Source organism: Haliotis rubra, unplaced genomic scaffold (assembly GCF_003918875.1).
Source record: "Haliotis rubra isolate DU_JTF1 unplaced genomic scaffold, ASM391887v1 Scf24, whole genome shotgun sequence".
Classification (NCBI taxonomy): Eukaryota; Metazoa; Mollusca; class Gastropoda; order Lepetellida; family Haliotidae; genus Haliotis; species Haliotis rubra.
In genome coordinates, this window is record NW_025766447.1 from 3,508,709 (window position 1) to 3,533,717 (window position 25,009).

General features: G+C 41.1%; 1 protein-coding gene across 1 annotated transcript; it reads right to left on the reverse strand.

The window, feature by feature from the left end:
- Positions 1–92: 92 nt before the first annotated feature.
- On the reverse strand, positions 93–16,389 carry LOC124278647 (bifunctional purine biosynthesis protein ATIC-like). Its single transcript, XM_046714413.1, is given in 20 exon segments — positions 93–908; positions 1,798–1,893; positions 2,240–2,299; positions 2,920–3,028; positions 3,880–3,953; positions 5,114–5,206; positions 5,560–5,688; positions 6,121–6,210; positions 6,659–6,744; positions 7,658–7,762; positions 8,354–8,416; positions 8,419–8,478; positions 9,292–9,448; positions 9,846–9,918; positions 10,598–10,676; positions 11,522–11,610; positions 13,037–13,103; positions 14,503–14,579; positions 15,073–15,199; positions 16,255–16,389. Coding segments are annotated over 20 exon segments (1,770 nt in total). The 5' UTR covers positions 16,271–16,389; the 3' UTR covers positions 93–788.
- Positions 16,390–25,009: the final 8,620 nt, after the last annotated feature.

Here is a 25,009-nt window from a genome sequence, read left to right on the forward strand (position 1 = left end):
GGTTTTCTTTTTTCTATCATTATATCTCTCTACACACATCACTACACTGATGATCAAGGATGGCTTTCCACTCAATCAAGTAACAATGAACATCATAAAAAATATTTTATTTGATTAATATCAGTTATGGATTTACATTTTTCAAATTAATGCATGTTATTAAAAGAAGATGCAAAAGCTCTGAAGTAGACCATGAATAAATGATATCCAAGTATTTCAAGTGAAAAAAACATAATACAATCACAAAGAACATAAATATTGCAACAAATACTGTAACACATGGGCAAGGAAATGAGATTCTTCCAGTCACTGAGGATGTATGACAAAATGTTTTGTCACTTTAAACCTCTCAAAAGGATTGAACTTCTGATTCTAAATGCTCAGCAAATTCTGGCCCAAACGCTTTTAAACTCTTAACAGAATAACATGAAACCTGCTGACAATTCAGCTCAACACAACAACGCTAACCATGTTGTTTGTCTTTGACCTAACATAGCTTCAGAATCTATTAAAGAAAGCATTTTTGAGCAGAAGAAGATTATCTTGATGCATCCTTCCAACAAGTCAAGCACAGAAGCACATGTTGTGTAATCGACACTACAACGCGGAAGGTGAAAATAGAGGCACCATTTCTTCTTAAGCTGCAACAGTTAGTAGTGGAATGAATAAACAGAATACAATTTTGATTAACAAGACAGATTTGAGCCACTTCAAGAAAGCAGTGGCAATGCCATCTCTGACGTAGGAAGCTCTGTCACAGCCGGAGATATGGTGAATATAGCTAAGCTCTAGTGATGGAAGAGACGAAGGTTGGTGTGGGCCAGGGTGATGTTGTGGTCATCACAGGCTTGGATGATGGCGTTGTCGTTGGTGGACCCAGCAGGGGAGGCAATGTACTCCACACCACTCTGAAAAAGGGAATACAAGGCTAGAAATCAACAAATTGAAACAGCAAAAAAAACCCAGTCAGATCACTGTATTGTTGCAAATCTTTTCTATGGACACATATCTGAGCACACTAATTTAAATATGCATGTACCATGAAGGTAAAACCTCAACCCATTTAGCCCACAAAGTTTTTGATTTTGTCATCATGGACTAATGCTAATCTGAAAAACAGTTCCTTCTTTGATAAAACTGGACATTTCCTGCAGTAAAGTGGTATATTTGGAAATGAATCGAAATAAAACCAATCGAACTAGTGCACCAGTTCTGTTTGTGGAATGTCTGTTAACGTGATCAATTTGGATGAATATAAGATCTTTTTTCACACTGCACTCCTATTGAAAGAAGACACGCACAGGTTTCCAAAGGGTGTAATGCAAAGATCAATATAACATAGGGATTCGACCTGTGGACGTCTATAACATTGGTGAAGGAAATGATAAAGGCAGAAAATATGAGGCAAATCCTGTACTCAAGCCAGTCATGGCAACTATACTAGTTCAACTGATATGGATATACCACTGATTTTGTTTAACGTCACTTTGGTCAACATTCCGTTCATGTCACTGCATGTCAGCTTAATGTGGGAAAATATGAAGCTATGAGGCTCTCAGATATTTCCTACTTTGGTAAGACCCACAGGCACAAATATGGTGCTGAGCAACCTCTAAACATAATAAAGAAGAACCAGGATTCGATCCCACTGTAACAGGTTTCTGGCATGCCCAAGGGACACAACTCTGCACAGTGCATTGCTGTGCTGCATGACAAGAGGGACACCTATGCCCCTTCACAACAATCTAAGTCATATAGATATGGACATATCACTTTTCTATTGCCCAAGACGATCACCTGGTAAGCTCTGTCAATGTTGTCTCTAAAGGGGAAGAAGGCATCAGAGCTAAGTGAAACGCCCTTCAACTTTGAGATCCATGTAGTCCTGTCCTCCTGCAAACATAAACTGGAATGTTTAGACATGTGCGATAGGGATGGAACCATTCGATAAGACAAGGGTTAATCCTAATATTCCTTCTGCAATTAGAGATTGTTACACTACCTAATGAGCATCAGTATCTGATCCACTAAGGTAAGCAGCTATTTATGATTCATGCCCCATCGTACTTGTCACGTTTAGTGAGTACATCAAACAACACAATTAGGAAACTTCAGTTTCAAGGAGAAAACAGTTCGGGATACTGCTCGTGTTCAACTACTGTTACAGTACAGTACTGTTCATGTTCAACTACTGTTACAGTACAGTACACTGTTCATGTCAATCTCCAACAAGTCTTACCTCTGTGAGTGGTGCTGGGGGATTCTCCATCAGATTCTCCCATGTTGTCTGGTCCATGTCCTGCAAGAGCAAAATGTTTTAAAATGACTGGAAATGTCTCACTGTGTCTAAACATTTCTCACAATATCTCACCATTTTCTTATGGATAGACAACTCCCTTGTTAGTGTCAGCATCTACACCAAACTGCTGCAGCTATTGCAATAAAGAAGTTGTCTATCCATTACAATCCGTTCCTCTTCATTATACCAGCTTCTAAACGTCACTAAAGGAAGTGATATATCACCATGACTGACGTCTATCAGTGACTAGAAATGTCTGACAGTGTCTAACAATAGCAGTTTGCTGCAAATGGACGCTGCAGAGACAGGCGCTGCACGTAAACCTCATGGTCTAAACACTTTAAAGTCTGATCAATGCTTCATGTCTTTTTATATGTGCATTTTCTAAAAGAAATTCAAGACTCAAAAAGAGTTTCTTATTTTACAGATAGCACATTTTGTGATGGAGCTAGATAACATGTTTTCCTCTTCTCCTGAAAGGGAATTAGTTAATTAATGAAAGATGTGGCTATCTGTTCACATACCTTCCAAACTGACTGACAGATAAGAAACACCAGACGAGTTGTTCTAACACATAGATGTTATAGGTGACGTATACAGACATTACTGGTAAGACATACCTGACCAACTGTTCCCAAAACGTAGATGTCGATGGCATTAGAGATTTCTGCTCTCTTCACACCCTTCTTGAACTGCATCCCGAGCACCTTGGGATGCTGCCTCAACCACCTGAGTTAAGGAGCAAGGATGACATTGTCAGAACACAGCACTTAACAGTCGGCCAGGTAATGCGGTACTACTGGGAGGTGCCTACAGTTGGCTGTCCACTCACCATTAAGGGACTTCACAAACTGTACCCACAAAGAGAAATGATGTGTGGGAAGAGACCTTGTTTGGTTGGTAAGTACTTTGTGTGAAGCCCATTTCCTGTGACCCTGCATAGATAAGGCTTGAATATTGCTATAAGCAGGACAAATGCCTCACTCATAAAGATTTTTTCTAAAAAGAAAACCCTATCTTCCATACGTGCCATCACATTTGCTTCAATTTGGTATTCTTGAAATATTGTATTCCCTATCTTCTGTATATACTGTGTATTGTAAGACTTGATAGCAGCAAGCAGCAAGCACAGCATTGTAGTTCCTCACTACTGTCACAATACAGAGAAAATGGACTGACTGACTGACTGACTGAGTTTGGTTTTACGCCGCTTTTAGCAATATTCCAGCAACATCACGGCGGGGGACACCAGAAATGGGCTTCACACATTGTACCCATGTGGGGATTCGAACCCGGGTCTTCGGCGTGACGAGCCAACACTTTAACCACTGGGCTACCCCACCGCCCCAGAGAAAATGGAACCTTTTTACAGCCCATAAGTTAAGGTGAAAGGTGTTTAACAACGCACTCCACCATATTCCAGCCATATCCGTGAAATAACAGTGAGTGAGTGAAAGATTATAGTCCCAGCTGCACACTGGGGACCTTTTCTAACTCAATTCCCAAAGGGATCCGTAAGTTAGTGGTAGTTATACGAGCAATTATTCAAGTCAACAGACTATGTCCAGTATTGTTGTTACCAGTTGTTGGCCTTCTCCCCTGCCAGTCTGGTACAGTGGATGCGAGACTGCTGGCCGGCACCGATACCAATAACCTGGAAAACAACCACAATGCACAATCAATAAGGCTTGCCTCCTCTCTGATAGTCATGAATACAAACTTTGGATCCATCTATACCATTCAAAAGAAGTTATGGGAACACTGATTCTTTCATATATTATGGTTCAAGTGGCATGACAGATTTCCAACAGTGAGTGAGTATGGCTTTACGCAGTGTTTGCAATACTTTAATTTTGCCAGTTGGCCACCAGGGTCTGCTGCCGCCTGCAGGCTTTAAAATCAACAGGCCCATTTTGTTAAAGTCAAACCAATACAAACAAAATAGACTACACTGTACACAGTTTCACACTGTTTCTACAATATAAATTAGTGAAGCCTATTGTGGATGATTCCTGAACGTTGATAAAGGAAAACTATGGGAAAGATTCCAGTTGAAAAACAAATGACAGATAACTTACTGAAGGCCACAAGGGCCTGCAAATAGTTGAAACTGCCGGCCTGATACAATAACAAACAGCGACTATTTCGAACGATGGCTACACGCCACTTTTAGCAATATTCCAGCAACACTAGAAATGGGCTTCACAAATTGTACCCATGTGGGGAATCGAACCCGGTCTTTGGGGTGACAAGCAAACACTTTAACCACTAGGCTACCCCACTGCCCCGATTTCCAACAGTGATACGAAAGAATCAGCTGTTCTTTAATTTCTTTTGAGTAGTATTTTTTGTTTCTGTATCATCTCCAAGGAAAAAAAAAATGTCACACTTATGAGCTTTGCCTGAAACATGAGATTATCCTGTATGAATATTAATATGGAGACGGTCAACTTCACAGTTATGAACATGTCTCAGTTTCTCCATGGTTGGAGTGTCCTCCATACTGTAACTACCTCTTGTTGTGTAGCAGGTGGGCTCAGGTGAAATGTTGGAATCAGACCACCCTCCAGGAGGGCGTGTCATACGAACGAGACAAACTCATCATGGCCTCAAGTACTGCTACACTAACAAGTTATTAATTAACTCTGGTTCAAGCCAGTTCCACAACCTATCCCGAATGATCTTAAATGGATTTCATTTTCAGGAATTTCCATTGAAGTGTCAGCGGTTCATAATACTGAACAAACCCTAAGCCTTTCAATGTTAGCTAGCAGCCTTGCCAGGTACATATTTATACAGATCAGAAAGTCGTACCTGTCCATCTCGGGCATAGCACACAGAGTTAGACTGAGTGTACTTCAGAGCGATGCTAGCCACTATCAGGTCCCGCACGGCTTCCTCTGGGAGCTGAAACATTCAACACAACACTTCAGGCATGGATTCATCCTTAAAGAGAGTTAAACCTTTCTACAGTATTTTTGAACGGAAAACACAAAGTAACGCTTTAGTTTGTCATTAATCACTACACTCAGCAATATTCCAGCCAAATGAAAATGGTCTCTAATCAATTGATTATTTCAATCATTTAGTTATTCATTTCTTTTTTTAAGGCAAACCCATAATCACAGTATGCATATGCAACTAGACACACCACCACATAAAGATTAGCAGATCCTGTGATGACTGATGCTGTGGCTGATCACAGGAGGATTGCTCAAGACATCATCTGTGGGCACGCACCTCACACACAAAAATCTCACCTCCTTTCTCTTGGATGTGATGTTTGAGAAGAGGTTCTTGTCAATAACTGCATCATTCCTCTTCTGCTGCATCTGGAGACCAAATAACGTCCTTGTCTCCAGCTCAGGAGGGTTGAATGAAGGATCAATCTGAAATCATTGAAATATATACATATATGGTGTGAGTAATCTGTCCTCCATACTGTAACTACCTGTTGTTGTGTAGCAGGTGGGCTCAGGTGAAATGTTGGAATCAGACCAACCCTCCAGGAGGGTGTGTCATACGAACGAGACAAACTCATCATGGCCCAAGAGCACCTGCGCACAGTTGCTTCTGCCTTCACACTACAGGCTGCTGCTGTGACAAACTAAAGTCAAACAATGATAATAATTGTCTCACTAGCATTATACATGCTGAAAACAATTTTTCAGGACATTTTGTACCTCAATGATTTATGATGTTGGAGTAAAATGTAACACCAGGTTAACCTTGCAACCACACACTGTTGCTTTTCTGGTCTGAGATTCAACACTCTCTATTTACGATTAATGTACCTGGAGAATCTGTCACATTGTGGTTACCTGCAAAATACAATACTTTCCGCCCTTCTTCTTTTTGAGTATCTCCAGGGCTGCAGGTTGATAACCAGGGGCCACAACTCCGTCAGAAACCTGAAATAATGACAAAGTTATTTATTAACACCCCTCACCTAATTTACTACCCACCTCACCCAAATCTATAACCCCCTCACCCACATTTTCTACCCCCACCCATATCTCTTGCAAAAAAAACCCTATTATCTGTATGTATTATGGGCCAGTGGCCTCCTTACTGAATAAACTGTCTGTCTGCCATATCTCTTGCCCCCACACCCCCACATATCTTTTTACATTTTCTACCCCCACCCATATCTCTTGCCCCCACCCCCACATTTTTCTACCCCCACCCATATCTCTTGCACCCACATTTACACTCTCACATGTGTTAGAAATTGCTATACATTGATTTCATAGAATATAATGGTTCCCAGGAAATCCATGTTACAGTTAAAGATTGTATTCAACAAAGTAGTTTACACTTGCATTTCATAGATAAATAACATCTAAACTCGATGCTTACTTCTCGAGATATTATCTTGGCTGTAGATACATCACACTCATCCGACAGCGACACAAAATCTCCAAACGATGACATCCTGTCGGCACCTTATAATGAAATATCTTTATCAATCTATGGTCTCAACTTGGGAACCCTTAATGAAACACCTTATAATGAAATATCTTTATCAATCTATGTCTCAACTAGGGAACCCTTAATGAAACACCTTATAATGAAATATCTTTATCAATCTATGTCTCAACTAGGGAACCCTTAATGAAACACCTTATAATGAAATATCTTTATCAATCTATGTCTCAACTAGGGAACCCTTAATGAAACACCTTATAATGAAATATCTTTATCAATCTATGTCTCAACTAGGGAACCCTTAATGAAATATCTTTATCAATCTATGGTGTCAACTTGGGAATCCTTAATGAAACTGGGTTCTTAGGTTGTCTCGTAACTAAATATTACTTCAAGTCTACATGCATCACTTAACATACATTAACACTCATAATAGTGTATATTTGTTTCTAAGCTGAAAGGCTTAGAACCCTGCTGACAAACTAGAAATGTAGCCATGCTCATAGCCTTCTGGCATGCCTAAGGATTTAACTCTGGACAACAAATTGTGACACCTTAGATGACTTGGCCACCAATGCCTTCTAAATTGGAATGAAAGGGTCCATATGGAAGTAATACCCTAGCTGTGGTGTATCCAACTAACACATGAAGACACCAAGAATAACCAGACAGAGTGGCCTGATATGGTGTACCCAGGTAAACCTAAACTTGCACCACATTCGAGATTACCCATGCACAATACAGTAGCTTTCTCAATCATGGTCAACTTTAATGATGTTTTCTTTCCAATATTACAGATCTTTGCAAGGATGTAATTCATGGGTAATGAAAGTGGGCATCTTGTTTAGCTTGGTACCTTCCCGTATACTTGGCCGTGCACACAGTACATACCTATAGTACACCCCTACACTTGCCCCTCATTACACTTACCTCGAGCTCTAGCATATGCAATAGCCAGGGGAGACAACTCTGTCATGTCATCCACCATACAGAGTCGTGCTTGTTCTGGTGTGAGTGGAGCGGACACAGCAGCACCTTCAGACAGACAGACACTTTCAACACCAGCACAAATACAGAGTGAGTGAGTTTAGGCTTAGTAATATTCCAGCAATATCACCTGAAATGGGCTTCAAACATTGTACCCATGTGGGAAATCGAACCTGGGTCTTAACCACTATGGCTACTCCACTGCCCCACCAGCATGAATAAATACCATGGACACTTCATGAACCTTGGACCCCCACACAGACACAGGGATTCATGTCATGTTTATACATAGGGTACTTACATCAGGTTTTTATATATTATGTCAGTAAATTAAATCTTTCACAAAGTGTAAAAGGATCACAAAGCTCTCTCATGCAATTGTCAATGGATTTTCTACCTGATCGTGTATAAGATTAATTTAGTTCAGACAAAACGCTTAACTGAATAAACATGTTCTTCACCCATGTCGTTTGACCACATCAACTCCTGTCAAGCGATCACCTGCCAGACAAGGACGCCTTGACAACTTGACAAGTGTTGGCATATATTTACAAGCACTGACAACTTGGGTACTTTCTTCATCTGGAAACTGTTACATGAATGAATAATACTTGTTAAGTGAAGCCAGATATGGGTTACCTGCTGGACTGACGTGTTTGAAGGAAGTGGCCGCAGGAAGACCCATTCCTTGCTTCAGCTCCGCACCAACTGCCAGCCGTTGAGGGCGTCGCACAAGTTGATGAAGCCCGGGGACCCGTTCAGCACTGGAAGATAACATTTACTTTAAACAGGTACACAGTCAATATGGAACAAGTTTTTATGGATAACAACTTCTTTATTTCGTGAGTGTGACGTTTCGATACAGATTCTTGTACCGTTGTCAAGCAAGAGTGATACATGAAGTGGAGGAGCTGCATATTTATACTGTGTATAACAATGAAACTACATACATTGTAATTGACAAAGGAAACAACATAATTGCCATAATTGGTTAAGCAGTAAGCTGATGAAGCCATTGAGTACACAAAGGATAGTGAATGGAAGCCAGAGATGTATAAATACAGGAGTGGTTACAATGAAGGAGATGTCTCAACTTCTAAAATGCCACTCAAACAAGCTAGGTACACAGTCATTAGTCAGAAACAAAATCTGGAACAACTAATTCACAACTCAGACAGGGTGAAGTTGACTTCTCTGAGAGACAGCTGTGGCTGAGGGGTGTGGTCCAGGTGTTCTGTGGGGGAGTCACATACCTGCGAGGGGCAGCTGTGGATGGGGAGTTGAGTGTAAGGGGTGTAGCACTGGAGGTGTTCTGTGGGGGAGTCACATACCTGCGAGGGGCAGCTGTGGCTAGGGAGTTGAGCGTAAGGGGTGTAGTACTGGAGGTGTTGCATGGGGAGTCGTGATACCTGTGAGGGGCAGCTGTGGCTGGGGGGTGGTTTGTGTGTTGTTAAAGCACAGGGGTGTTGTATGGGGAAGTCACGCACCTGTGAGGGGCAGCTGTGGCTGTGGCTGGGTGTGGGGTGTGGGGGGGTGTTGTTAAGCACATGGGGTGTTGTATGGGGGAACTCACGTACCTGTGAGGGGCAGCTGTGGCTGAGGGGTGTAGATCTGGGCTGGTTTTTGGTGAGGATTCATCCCGTAGCGGAGTGTCAGCTGGGAGACTCCACTGCTGTACTCACGCCGGAAGTAGTCGGAGATGGCAGCATCATACTCTGCTGTGTGGTTGAAGGCCTGTGTAGGAAGAAAATAACTTACTGGCATAGTTGCTTCACAAAACAATGAAAGTGTGCATGTACGAGCACAAAGCAGAGCAAAGCAAACAAATAAAAATATGGAACAGCAAATTTCACAATCAAAACCTGCAGACAGTGTATAAAGCATTCTAGTGCAATATTGTAAAACAAATGACTTAATGTTGTAAGTGAGTGAGTGAGTGAGTGAGTGAGTGAGTGAGTTGAGTGAGTGGTGTTTGTGTATGGTGTAGGTGCTGTTTATACTAGTCGGGACTTGACTAGTTTTGTAATGCCAGCTTAACCACAGAAAGAAGATAACTCTCACTGATGTATGTATGTACATGTATGTGCAAGTGTTTTTATCTTTGTTGTACCCAGTGAATGCCCATGCTCACCTTGACTGCCATCCTCTGCCTCGTCTCCTCCACGGTGTCCTTGTTCGTTGAGTTACTCATCTCGTCACAGATCCTGATGATGTCCACAAGATCAGGCATTAGACAACACAATACAACAAAATCCATATACTAGGATATTAAATTATGTTTAACAAGCAACTATCACCAACTGCACTGACAGTGGTCATGAAAGTGACCCACCTCTGCTCCTGGATGAACAAAAAGACACACCATCAAACCAGAAGAGAATGTAAATATCAATTGGACTGAACAAATGATTAATTTTTCATTTCAACTGAAGTAAAGTGGATTGTTCCAGATATAATTCTTGTCTCCAACACCCACATAAAAACAGAAACATCTACAATGGAACTGAAATAGCTGGTGACAACAAGATGGCACTCAGTTCTATTCTCATAACATCTTGGTCTCATATTACCAGTCCTACGGCCAGAATCACTTCACGCTTTACGTCCACCTCAAGTGGGAGTGAGTGAGTGAGTTGGTTGGTTTTTATGCCACTTTTAGCAATATTTCAGCAATATCATGGCAGGGGACACAGAAATGGCCTTCACACAATGTTCCCATGTGGGGAATCGAACTGGGGTCTTTATCGTGATGAGCGAACGCTTTAACCACTGGGCTACCCCACCCTCCCCGTCCACATAAGCCGACATGCAGGAATATAACTGGGATAATGTTCATGGGGCTTTAAACACTTAGGTCTGTCTTAATAGTAACAGTGTCCTTACGTGCTGTAATCGGTGGGGTCACACACTACGGTCACTCGTGCATGGTTCTTAGCGGCTGCCCTCAGTAAGGTGACACCTCCTGTAAACACAACGCATGCCACGAATATGCTTTAGGGAATAAATCAACAACAGGATGATGCTGCAGTTGTGACATCATAAACAGTATTATACTCAGTGCACGATGACCTAAAATCAAGCTTGTAGCCACCCATTCCAGATGTGTGTGTGTTCACACTTAAGTTGGTGTGTACCTATTCTGAAAGAAAGGTCTAAGGTATGTATGTGGTCTACACCAGTCAGCAATGACTACTATATCATGGCGGTCTGTAAATCAACATGATCAAGTCAGGTAACATGATCAACATTTGACGCTGTTGAGCAGATGACACACAATCAGACCACAAACAGCATATTATACCCGACTCCCAGTATGTTGGTTAAAACAATAAGCCTGAGGTCCCAGGTGAGTGAGGTGATAGCAGGCTGTATACACTGCATCCATGGGGGAATTGTACCTGGGAATGTGTATCTGCAGTGAGTGAGTGAGTTTAGTTTTATGCCACACACTGCAATATTCCAGCTCTATGTAAATAATCGAGTCTAGACCAGACAATCCAGTGATCAACAGCATGAGCATCGATCTGCCCATTTGGGAACCGATGACATATGTCAACCAAGCCAGTGAGCCTGACCACCCGATCTCTTTAGTCACCTCTTACGACAAGCATGGGTTAGTGAAGGCATATTCTAACCCGGACCTTCACGCATCATGTACATCTACAGAGTGTGGGTGAGTGAGTGAGTGAGAGTGAATCGAACCTGGGTATGAGTATCTACAGAGAGTGGGTGAATGAGAGAGTGAGTGAATCGAACCTGGGTATGTGCATCTACCGAGAGTGTAAGAGTGAGCACTGCAAGACCCACCTATGTCGATCTGTTCCACGGCCTGGGCTACAGTGGTATCAGGGTTGGCCACAGTCTTCACGAAGGGGTAGAGGTTACACGCCACAACTCTGGTACAACATACACATATTGTCACGATTGCGTAATTATCCTTAATTATTACCTAGTCCTAATGGTATCAGTCAGAGCTCAGGTTGTTTTGCTTTAATCAGAACTAACCAACAAGGGCAGTTCATACGAACGAGACAAATACTCATCATTGCTCAGACACTTCTCAGAACATCATTAGGTCCAAGATGTCCATGTGTGTGACTGATACTCAGTGTATCAGTAAGTATCTAATTTGAAACAATTTTCAAACTTGATTCTTCGTAAACAACATTAATGCCCAGCGTGAGTACAGGTTGAAATGAGTAAAAAATAGAACTAACCATTATGGACTGTCAATAAGAAGTGTATAAATTAGTCATGGCTAAGACACTTTTTAGAACATTATTAAGCTGAAGATGTGACAATTTTCAATTTTCCAGTTGACAAAATGCGTGCCAAAGAACCCCGGAAAAGGTGTGTCAGTCTCATAATTTTTCAAGTCAGGTCTACTGTCGGAGTCTGCATTTGCAAACTTTCTTTGGGCCTGAAAGAAGTTGTGTCTCTCACCGCCGTTAGCACTAACCACCAGGTCTCGTCACATCCAGTCAGAAGGAAACCTAGGGACACTATAACAATGACGCTAACAAGCTGTTGGTATCCTGCATTGAAGGAAGAGAACCTTTTCCCCTGATTCTGAACCTACAACTACATCACTCAATCTTGAACCTACAACTCGTGCAAGGGCCTTGTTAGTCATTATTCAGGATAATAGCCTGTATAACTGAAGGTTAAGGGATCCTGCTAGAGCATCATATAAATGAAAAACATAAGGAGTATTTTATGTCACCATAAATCTGTTTAAAGCTCAGGATGTTTACTCAAATCAGAACTAACCATCAAAGGTAGTTCATACGAACGAGACAAAAATTCATCATTGCTTAGAAGAGATCTCTGCCCAAATATATCTGAAAATAGGCCATGATGAGTGAGTGAGTGAGTTTAGTTTAACACCGCTCAGCAAAATTCCAGCTATATGGTGGGGGTCGGTAAATAATCGAGTCTGGACCAGACAATCCAGTGATCAACAGCATAAACATCGATCTGCCCAATTGGGAACCGATGACATGTGTCAACCAAGTCAGCAAGCCTGACCACCCGATCCCGTTAGTCGCCTCTTACAACAAGCATGGGTTACTGAAGATCAATTCTAACCCGGACCTTCACGAGTGGCAAGAAGAGGAGACAAGACATGGGAAGAGAAGGCTGACAAGAGGAAGGAGCAAAGATTGATATAGGATTCCAAAGTAGATTTCCTTGGCAGTACTCACAGGTTTTGGGGGGATGGGGATGGGGACAGAGTTAGTCACACACACACTTTGATGTACAACTTCAGAAATTGGTGAAACAGGTGGTAGACATGGGTGGTACAGAGAAAGGGCAGCATACCTGATCATCTTGAAGCCCTGCTTGTCAAGGTCTGCCTGGTCAGATTCAGTACACCGAGCCAGGATACCTGCAACATCAAACAAAAATATTCACACTCCAACAGTAGAAACGAATACTCAGTTTCACCACATCATGAGCAAGGTTGTTCTAATGTACCGTGGATTTCTGGAGCTGTAATTGGACGTATAGATCTGCAATAGTAAACAACAATATAGACAACATCAGGTACCAGGGCCCTACTGTACTGTTCACATCCAACCAGGAAATACACAAACAAGGTAGTTACCAAGAATACATACATAGGCACATTGGATACCTAACCCAAACAAAAGCTAACATATGAAGCTAAAAATCCCCAAGGAAAGCTGTCATGTGGTGTCTCCAGAATCCCATTGAAAGCTAACTTGGAGTGTTTCCAGAATCCCATTGAAAAGCTATCATGTGGTGTCTCCAGAATCCCATCGAAAAGCTAACATGGAGTGTTTAGAGACTCTCCGGTGTTTCAGAAACCTATGGAAAAGTTTGCACTGGGAGCACTGGATTCCTGTGGAAAAGTTAACCTGTGGTGTTCCAGAATCCCAGGGGAAAACAAGTCCCTGAGGACATGACATTGGGTGTTATCGGTGCAATAAAGCAATCTGATAAACTTGGTATCCAAATCTGATAACTATGCAAATTAGGTCAATCCATAAAATACTTTCACAAAACTCCATACACGCCATGCGAATCCTAAAACGTTAATATTTCATTGATGACGTCGTCGCCAGTTTACATTGTTTGTAAACAAACATGGCTGCCCCCATTCTCAAAATGGTGATTCTGTAAGAATTGATGATCGAGGTTCTGGAGTTGTTACTGCAGTAATTGACTTTGGAAAACATGAAACGGAGTACTTCGTTCAAATCGAAGGTATGGATTATGAGGTACGACTGAAAGGCAATCGTCTAAGAAAGGTACCAACCAAGGATTTCAATCTATCGATCACAATACTGACGACGAATCCGTTCCATCAGGTATCAGAAACTGATATTGATGAGGCGATTACCCGCAGTGAAAATAAAAACACTGCCAGGAAAACCCTGCCTGATTTTGTTGTTCTTTTTAGACAGAAAGATCTTATTTTAAGCATGAGTTCTGTTTGCACTGTATAAGCGACTAGTCACAACTATATGCCGCCGTCATGAACGACCTTCACCTTGGTGTGCCGCTAAGTATTCTTACGCGAATGCTCAATTCTCTTCACATAAATTCACGTACGATTTGTTTCTATTTTTAGAGTAATTTTAAGAATGACATTATATGATAAAGGGATTATTAACCTCGTGTGTTTCCGTATCTCTAATATATATTTGGAATAAAAATTATGTATTATGCTCGCCAAAGGCTCGCATAATACTATTTTTATTCCTAATATATGATATTATTGATACGGAAACACACAAGGTTAATAATCTCTATGTACGTACCTCCATGTACAGCTGGGTGGAGAGTCTTCACTCGGCCACCAAGCATCTCGGGGGCACCTGTCACCTCAGACACATCCCTGCAATGTGTTTATAGGTACTTTTTAGTAAATTAACAGAAATGTAATGACTGTTGTAAACTATGTTACCGGTACTTAACTTACTCTTTTACTTACTTAGGTACAAGTGATAGATTTTCTAATAAACATAAAAATATTCTTACTTGGTTATAAATTGTGAGTGAGTGAGTTTGGTTTTACGCCGCTTTTAGCAATATTCCAGCAATATCACGGCAGGGGACACCAGAAATGAGCTTCACACATTGTACCCACGTGGGGAATCGAACCCGGGTCTTCGGCGTGACGAGCGAACGCTTTAACCATCAGGCTACCCCACCGTCCCGTTATAAATTGTGAGAGGATATTAACTTTCAAATAGATTCGAACACTATTTCATCTAGTCATCATCTCACTGTGGCAGAGGACACAATGGAAAGACAACTGATGGCAGAAGATCACTTGGTGCCATGTGAGCTACATGAAGCAGATCACAGACCTTCTCAAAGACTCCTACCTGACAGCAAGGCCAGCGTCTCTGATTGCCTTGGCAGTGCCACCTGATGCTACCAGCTCCAGACCAAGGGCAGACAACTTCTTGGCAAAGTCCACCAATCCTGTCTTGTCAGACACACTTAGCAGAGCTGTTTGTGTAGTGAAAATGAAGTGTGTCAGAATGACTAGCTGATCCAATATAATAAGTTTATCTTCATAAAGGAATCTTCTGTTCTGCTGAACAGACTTGATTGCTCTGTAGATCCATGCAGCAGTGCGAGAACACTGCATAAATATTCACAATTGAACAAGCTTTTATGAGATCCTGGTTTATTGTGTATTCTGTATATAATCCAATATATCGTGGGTAAGTAAATGACTTAAAATTTGCACTCTGCAGTTAGCAATATTTCAGTCATTACTATTCATGTGACATTACTATTCATGTGACCTTAAGAAACCTTTCTCAACTGCTGCCATGACCACGATGTAAATGTTGAGTGAGTGAGTGAGTGGGTTTAGTTTTACGCCGCACTCAGCAATATATTCCAGCTACATGTATATGGCGGCGGTCTGTAAATAATCGAGTCTGAACCAGACAATTTAGTGATCAACAGCATGAGCATCGATTTGCGCAATTGGGAACCGATGACATTATGTGTCAACCAAGCCAGTGAACCTGACCTCCCGGTCCCGTTAGTCACCTCTAACGACACGCATGGCTGTAAATTTATAATAAGATCTGTAGTTAAATCAAAACAACAAGGTACTAAACAATGACAGCAATTTATAAACATTCCACTCGTCTGAAGAATTTACTGACCGTCCCAACAAATGCTTGCTCACCATACATCCAAACATGCATTTATAGATTTTATGATTTTGAGTAACTACTTACGTTTAGAAATATCAATAAATATTTATCATCGTTTAAATACAATAAAGGAAATGAGACCCTATAAGCTATATAGATGGTCATATGGGCAAAGTTTGAAACTACGGATTAATTAGGAAAGCACTGAATGTAATGTTGATTGTAAAACACCAAAGGATGTATTTCAAAAGGCTATGCCTCATGCATCAGTGTTGAAACATTTGTGAAATATATTACCGAAGACAGAGACCATATACCGACGTCAATTCTAAATGACAAGCACTGATACAAATCAAAATGATACATTCTTTCTTAGAATGAATATATTACCAAGGTTAGCAGCCATAGTGAGATGAAAACGAAGAGCTAGTGGATCAACCCTAACACACAGCGATCACTCAGCAAACACGTGTGACCACGTGCGCCTACTTTCAGACAAGTTTAGAGTTACCCGCCTTGGATAAACATCCACCAATCAAATTCGATATCTGCATTCAGCTGGCATGTTATACAATAGAGTTATTCCCCTTTTACCATCATACCGATATTGTGTTTTTATTGATCAGATCTGAGTAAAATGTTAACTGAAAATTACATAACCTGCAAAAACAACCGATGTTCTCAGTGTATTGATTTTTCAGTTTATAAAAGATCAATGGAATCACAGGCATGAACAGTCAATTGATATTATTTTTCTTTAAATATTACAAAACACAAACAATAATTCAATTAATTTTGACTTGATACTCTGTATTGTTAATCGTTGAAATTACTGATGCCTTACTTTCCTTATGTCAAGAAAATATCTATAAATAGTTGTGTGTTTTGTTTATGTGTGGCTATGCGTTGTAAGATATGACACCGGAAAGGCACGTGTTTATATTGGACACCCACGTGGGTACTCTCTAAACCTCCTTGTTGTTTTGGCCTACTTTTCAAAATAAACATATCAGTTTTTGCGTGGGACACTGACGCAATTCCATAATCAATCAAACATCGCGATAATTGACTTATGATGCCGCGAGTGCCGCTGGGGAATGTGGAGCTTGTGGCAACAAAATGTTCAAAGTCAGTCGAAGTAATAAATCATGTATTTCATTCACACAGGATATTGAAGTTCGTGACGTGGTGGTATATCGTCCAAACACAAACACGAGGAATCTACCGAGGGACATGCATGTCTGTAACTCAGTCCCTGCGGTCCAGTTTGTCCACCCGAGAGCCTGATTTGGACATCCCAAAGACCCTTTCAACCGTGCATATATTGCTGAAATTCAATTTTCACAACATGTTTTCACGTATCGCGATGAAATCATCCCTGTAGTATTTGCGATGTAGCTACAGTATGTACTTTACCCTCATATCTTTATACGTTGTAAAACCCGCGTGTCTCGTGGGTATTGGTGAACTCAGTATCTGGACATTTAAGAAACAAATAAAAACCCAAAACAAAGAAACAAACAAACAAAAAAGCCTTAGAAGAATGCCGTATTGTGTATTGAATATTGCTTATATTCATTTTGCCAGTATGTATACATTATGTGACTAAATAGTTAAATAACATCGTATATTTTTAAATATCTAACTCCGCTATATAGCTGGAATATTGCTGAGTGCGGCGTAAAACTAAACTCGCTCACTCACTAAATGTCTAACTGTAAACTTGATACATGTGTGTCATATTGTCTTCCCATGAAGAGGGATGTTTAACATCTGCACGACAACAGATATTGTTGTCTCTGTGTTGTTATGGTATTTGGGTATATTGCCCTTTCAACTGATTTACCCAGGATTAGCTGACGAACTTTAATACTAAAACGGTATTAGTCTTGTTAGTTTCATATCATCAGACAGTTTTGGGCTGCGTTTCATCTAAGATTATTTTAGGCGATTAATTTTGTAATATGAATAAGCGCTACATCTTGTACAGGTAGGCACATCCTTATGAAAAACAACATTTGCTCTCCTTCATAACTATACAATTACCACTACGTGACTAGTTTCGGCACGAGTTGACGCTTACGTTTACAGTACTTGTCCGCATACTGTTTAAACTTCGAACACCTGGCACAGTGACAAACTACATCCTGTTATTTTTCTTAACCGATATATGTGGTTTTCTGGGTCATGCTAGAACATCCTATCTACAGTTTCAATTTATACGCAAAAATATTCTAATGGTATTAATATGCCACTGTTAATTCCTTATTTTGACCCCTGCAGGGTAGGTCACCTGACAGCAGGAAGACTCCGTGCTGAGGGTGTAATCTTATTTGAATCCCGCTGAGCAGATGTTAAATTTTTGACACTGATTTCGGTGCACAGATGAATAATTCAAAACACGCGACTGACAAAACCCCATGCAACTGATAAATATCATCCCGACTACAATGATACCATTGTCAAACTGTCCCCGTTTCTCTGTGGCCAAGTCTACCGCAGGGGAGGCAAAGGATTCAGACACTTCATCTATTCATCTTTTAAACCATGACTTCTTTGTTTTTGTCCATGCATTAATTAACTGAAGTGCTGTTTGAACACACCTGGCAATGGTGGAACTGCCTTTCTTCCATGCAATATACCTTTGTGATGGAAGAATTTCAGGAAAAAATCAATGCAGCCTACGGGATTCGAACCCGCGAGGTCTGTACTGTAGGCTAACGAACGATGGGTTCTGATGTGTAATTAACAACGGCATGGGGGCGGTGAGGTAGCCTTGTAGTTAAAGCGCTCTCTTGTCACGTCGCAGATCTGGGTTCGATTCCCCTCGTGGGTACAATGTCAAGCTCATTTCTGGTGTCCCCAGCCGTGAAATATCATGGGGTAAAAGCGTCATGAAACTATACTCAAACACACGACATATTTGCAGGCACCAACACTAACAGTTAAACAGTTTATCAACAGAACTATTTGTGATGTAGTTTTCTCCACCAGAGCTATGCGTTCTACAGTAATCTCATCAATATGTTAAAGATATTAATGTGATTGATCAAAGTGCTTGAGCTGGTCTAATTTGGAGACACACCTACTGTTTTTTTGTAAATTTGAAATAGACCGAGTTTAGATTCAATACCTTGTATTTGAATTTGGAACCGAGTGATTTAGCGAATATTAATAATGACCATTAACAAATTACCTTTTTTAATTGTTATCAGTGGTAACATTTGAAGGTCGTACGAACGCAACTGTATTGAAAAAGCAACAAACTCCGATGTGTTGTGAAGCAAGCCGTCTGTACTCGTATCAGATTATTCGACACTTATATTTTTTCTGTTAACATAATGGGTGTTTGCCGAGGAAAGATAACCTCTTATCAAAGATGATATCTGTCGGGAATGAATATGAAAGATAAAAACTAAATGAAACATTATCCAGGCTCTGCCAGGCGTCAGCGCAGAGAAGGAGTGTGACCTGCCTGGGGATGGGATTTTACGGCGCTTCAAAGTGTCCACACGCCGCACAGACTTAAATAAACAGTGATCCTCCAAACTACAGTCAGTACAGTTTGTTTGTTGTTTATCACCGCATTCAACATCATCCCAGCTATATGATACAGTAGTGTCTTAATACGCCAGTGATTGGCATCATGCGCATTGATCTACGCATCTGTGATACGACGACATGGGTCAACCAAATCAGAGAGACTGACCACCCGATCGCGATATGTCGCCATTTACGACAAGCATGGGTTGCTGAAGATCAATTGTAACCTACATCTTCACGGGTAACATCCAGTCAGGACTAGTATATGTGCCAGTTAATATCGAATCGGTTCAAAAGGAAATGCCATTAAATGTTGTGGTTTAATTATTGTCAATGAAAGCATCACCATCGTGCGTCATCCTTTCAAGTTTTATCTACCTGGGTCCCGATCCACAGAACGTTCGTATACGTAGAGCTCCGACATTCGTAAGCCTATGATGAACTATAGGATTCGTAACGTTACGAACGCTTTGTGGTTCGGGATCCATATCCTCCATACAGGCAGTTCAGAGTAAATCAATGCATTCTTGTAGAAACATTCACACCGCAAACTAAACTTTGACAACACACGTTTTTAAAATTTTAAAAGTTGTCAAACTCTGAACAACACGAGTTTCACAACACTTCACCCGTCAAACTCGACTTTGACAACACCGAAAGTTTGATGGAATAGTTGGTGAGAATATAGACCGATCCTATTTCTCGACAACCGTTTGACAACTCTGAAATTGGTGTTGGTGCGAGTTGTTTGAATGTTCACCCTCTCAAACTCGAGTTTGACAACATGTGTTGTCGTGTGAAGGCCGCTTTACAGGCTAACTTTGAAACAAAATACTGTGCAAAATTTAATATGCATACGTTTATAAATTTGACTGATACATTGATGAAACTCTGCATTGTGTTATTTCCATATTCTGTACAGAGTGCTGTTTGCCATGTCACAAGACACGTACGTCCACATGGGGAGGCTTCGTTCGGTACTTGGTGTGACGGCTGCTTGTTGTTATCACTGTTATACACCTAATTGGAACAAAGTGAGCAAGTCTACGGATTCTTCACTACTTAGTCTTCAAGAAACCCGTTGGTCAGTTGTGCAGGTGTCTGTGGAATGTGTTGTAGCTGACGTACAATATATCGAGTTCATCCCACAGATGCCCTATTCAGGTCCTGGAAGACCGTGGCAGGACATTGACGTTTGAAGGAAGGACAGCTGGGTGTGATGCAGCGTTGTCACGTTGAAACAACGCTCTCTGACGTTGATAAGCAGAAGAAGGTGACGTTAAAGAATTTGGTCAATGGACCGATTTGATATCAGATTCACCTTAACCACCAAGTGTAGGATATGCCTTCCCTGACCTTCCCACACAAGTTCACACACACACCTTCACACGTCTGCCACCGAATCTGTCGAGCTGCCGAATGCAGATAGGTGCAACACATTCATTCCGACGTCGGTCGAGTCGCTGTCTTACATCCCGGCGTTCGGGAAAATCTTTGAACTCTGACTCGCCGCCAATCTCTCAGAGTCCATGTTTGTACGGTGCTGCTCCAGGTGATATCTGATCGCTTGGTCCTATACAATCTCCAAACGAAATATATGACCCGCAGACTCGATGATACCTAGCGTTCGGTGAGGCAGATGACAGCCCCGGATGTAGCGATTTTGTGCTGATTGGTGACACTTGGTCTTCCACTTGTCGGACGATCTTCAGTGGAACTGACGCAGACCGACAGGTGTTTAACGATTTGCAGGTGCATTTTACTTTTGTTTGGCCTTCCATGACATTCCAGTCTTATGAAAATTGTTGTATTAAGCTACAAACGGTTGCGTTTGTGCGCCAAAATTATTGCTTTTGTAGTAAAAAAAGCAAATTCAATATCATTTTTATCTCCTATCGTTTCTTTTTTAAAGAGAGTACATAAATAATTGTGCGGAGTGGGATGAAAAGTGTGAAAGGACCCAGATCGTTGCAAAACGTTCATTCCACGTCCTTTCACACTTTAAGTTTTTATTCCACTCCGCACAATTTCCATTCACCTCCACTGTCACTTGCCAATTGTGTGAACATGTAATTAGATGCTCATGGTTGCAGAACCCTTCAGCTTAACGAACCCGTGGTATTTAAGACAGTATTTGATTTGCTGCTCTATGAAATAAATGGTTGGACACTTTCACCAAATCCTGTTCATCTGGAGGTATGTCCTACTCCTAGATATTATGTTCAGTGACTGCTTAATGCCTGCCTGTACCTTATTATGTGGCGTTCCCCTGTACCAAGCATACTTACGATAATGCGGCCTACAGGCAGTGATAAAATAATGACACCATATTTTTATTTATTTAAAATCTGTCACCTTTTACATAGCGTATGATATTGATGCTCGACGTTGTTTTGTGTTCACTTCTTCAGCATTACGCATTGACACAAACGTTCTACCCACACTTCACACTGACCCTGACTAAGTAGCTCATATAGACACTATCATACTATTTAATGACATGATGACCGTGGGCAACACTCTGTCAGATTTATTAAATGTCTGCTACTGTTGTGCGGGATTACCTCCCCCTGAGGCTGAAGTCGTGAGAAAGTCAAACCAACGACCCCCAGTGCACACCTTCATTCAGCCCGCACGGAGAGTAATACATATTTTAACTAGCACAGCAAAACATATGTATATTTATAAGTATACTGGCGGGGGAGCTTTGGGGTCAACGCATTTCAAAAGGGAAAGGTGTCGACATTATCACGTGACGCCTTTAGCAATTTTTATGAATGGATTGTACATTTGCATTACGAGGCCATCTGTCATGGGGAGTTGTAATAACAATAAATAAACACGGTCGATTTTTTTCAAGGTAATTTCGTAGCCAGTAGAACGTGTGAAAGATGACAATATATCAGGGTCATCGCATACGTTTTATAGTCCTACACTGAAGGCGCTTTTACTTGGATTGTAAAGCCGTAATGTGTTCCTTTTCTGAGATATATCGACGTTAAAATCTATAGTTAGTTTAAGTAGGGCTGTGGTATTATTTACATAGCATGGATAATAGACACCTCTCCTTTATTACACATCTTGTTTAATAAAGAACTATGAAAGTTTTGATACTGACCCCAACCGCGGCCCCACGAGTCAGAGCGGTGTTGTGTAATGTGGGTCACTATCTTGTCTCCGTGTAACTTTACACCGCACAGAAAGTTGTGACACGGTGCCCCGAGAAATTTTCTCATTAAATTTCATACAATGAAGCACTGTCGATGTTCTTAAATAAATTCTAACCTATGAAATTACCTTGTACTGGCAAGGACCACTCGGATCCACTCGGGTACCCTCGACTTATTCCGCTACCTACACAACTCTCCCGGCCGAGTGGTGATATTACGTAATTTCATTGAAATCCTTGTACCACAATATAAGGTTCATATTCAGTTTTTCCCAGTTTAGAATTTGCGTTACTGTATGTTACAGAAATATCGTGATGTTGTGGACAGGGGTCTGTCCGGAAGGTGAAACGGTTCGAACCCTGACCTACGCATACCAGTGAGTGAGTGAGTGAGTTTGGTTTTACGCCGCTTTTAGCAATATTCCAGCAATATCACGGCGGGGGAACACCAGAAATGGGCTTAACACATTGTACCCATGTGGGGAATCGAACCCGGGTGTTCGGCATGACGAGCGTACGCCTTAACCACTAGGCTACCCCACCGCCCCCCTACGCATACCAAAAGATGGTACTTGTAATTGGCCTTTCTGGCGTTGCCAGTAATTAACAATGACTGGACTGCTGAGAGTATACTGTGTCTGAGTGGGGCATGCCATCTCAGTGGGCTAGCACTCTACCATCGGCACAAGTCCGGACTTGTTGAAGCAGAAATATACGCACACGCACATGCACACATGTACACGGTATCTGCTTTCACCATTATCAGAAATATGGTTCACATTTTGATTTTGAAAACTGAAACTCATTAAGCATTTACATACCAGTGACGGTCCGGGTTAGAATGAACCTTCAGTAACCCATGCTTGTCGTAAGAGGCGACTAACGGGATCGGGTGGTCAGGCTCGCTGGCATGGTTGACACATGATGTCATCGGTTCCCAATTGCGTAGGTCGATGTTCATGCTGTTGATCACTGGATTGTCTGGTCCAGACTCGATTATTTACAGACCGCTGCCATATAGCTGGAATATTGCTGAGTGCGGCGTAAAACTAAACTCACTCACTCACTCAACATTTACATCGTGGTCATTGCTGCAGTTGAGAAAGGTTTCTTAAGGTCACGTGATTAGAAATAGTTCCAACATGGATTTCTTCCATTGCTGTCCGAGCTGACTTATGTGACTGAGGTGCGCCGAATGTAGTGCAAGTTCCAGTAGTCCAACGTTATCTCCCGAACATGATGCAACAACGTGTATGATCGTCTTGTTTGATGCGCAGTTTATCAATTATAACAAGAATGCCCGCTGTGGGAAGCTAAAATCGCCCTCATCTCTTTCAGGCTACGTGTATCTCCCTTTATATTTTACACATATTAAGTATCAACAGTATGCACAAAAGTCAATTGAACATGCATGGGATCTACATGAAGAGAATTACATGATGACAAGGAATGTCTATCCCGTCAGTACAGACTGATCACCCTACATACAGCGAGTGCAGAGAGTGTATCATGTTGAAAGACCAGGAAGGGGGACAATGTACGCATGTGTCCTTTTGTGTGGATCATTGTAATTACATACATTGTTGCTCGGGTTTAACTGGATGTTATAGAAAAGTATGTAATGCTGTGCGTACACTCACGGTTAAATGTGTTGATGGTAGGCGTCAATGTAATATATGGTATGTCTGTCAATACATCCATGCTCCTCCTAGTGAGAGGGTTGCGGCCTGTCTTTTCAGAACTGCAGAACAAATGGCTGTATTTAATCGTCAAACCTCGGACGTATTATGGTTGTCGCTACATGAATAGATGAATCTTAACAAAATAGATGTATTCATTGCGAGTAATTTAGTTGGGTTTAAGGTCCTTTCAGCTAATATTTCAGTTCTATCACGTCAGTTTAATGTGGGAGGAAGTGATACAGATCTGGACCTGAGACGTTCACCACTTTGGTGAAACCTACGTGAACAAACCGAGAATCACCTGGGATCAGGACCCATGTAATGAAGGCACTGCTAGAACACTAGAATCATCAACTGTTACAACTCCATGTTATAGCAAACTCATAGGTTTATGCTGCAGTATATTATCATAATTATTAGAGAAAATTCTAAAGAATCGCACCTAAAATTAAACTATATATCCAGTGAAAGAGCTAGATTCGCTCAACAAAGGACGTAAAGAGGAACTTTAACTTTAAGAGAAACACAGAAGACATTGTACGTTAAAGAGCATCGAAATATACAGAAACAATGAAATAGATTATCAAAGATTTTATTTACACAGAAGATATAGTTCATTAAATATTTTATTTATACAGTCGAATATAAAATTATGATAACACATTTAGATTAACTATTATGAAGTTTGAAAGTCATTATGAAACACTTTCGTTCGTATTGATACGTGGGTCCATATTTGGAGATCTTGAAG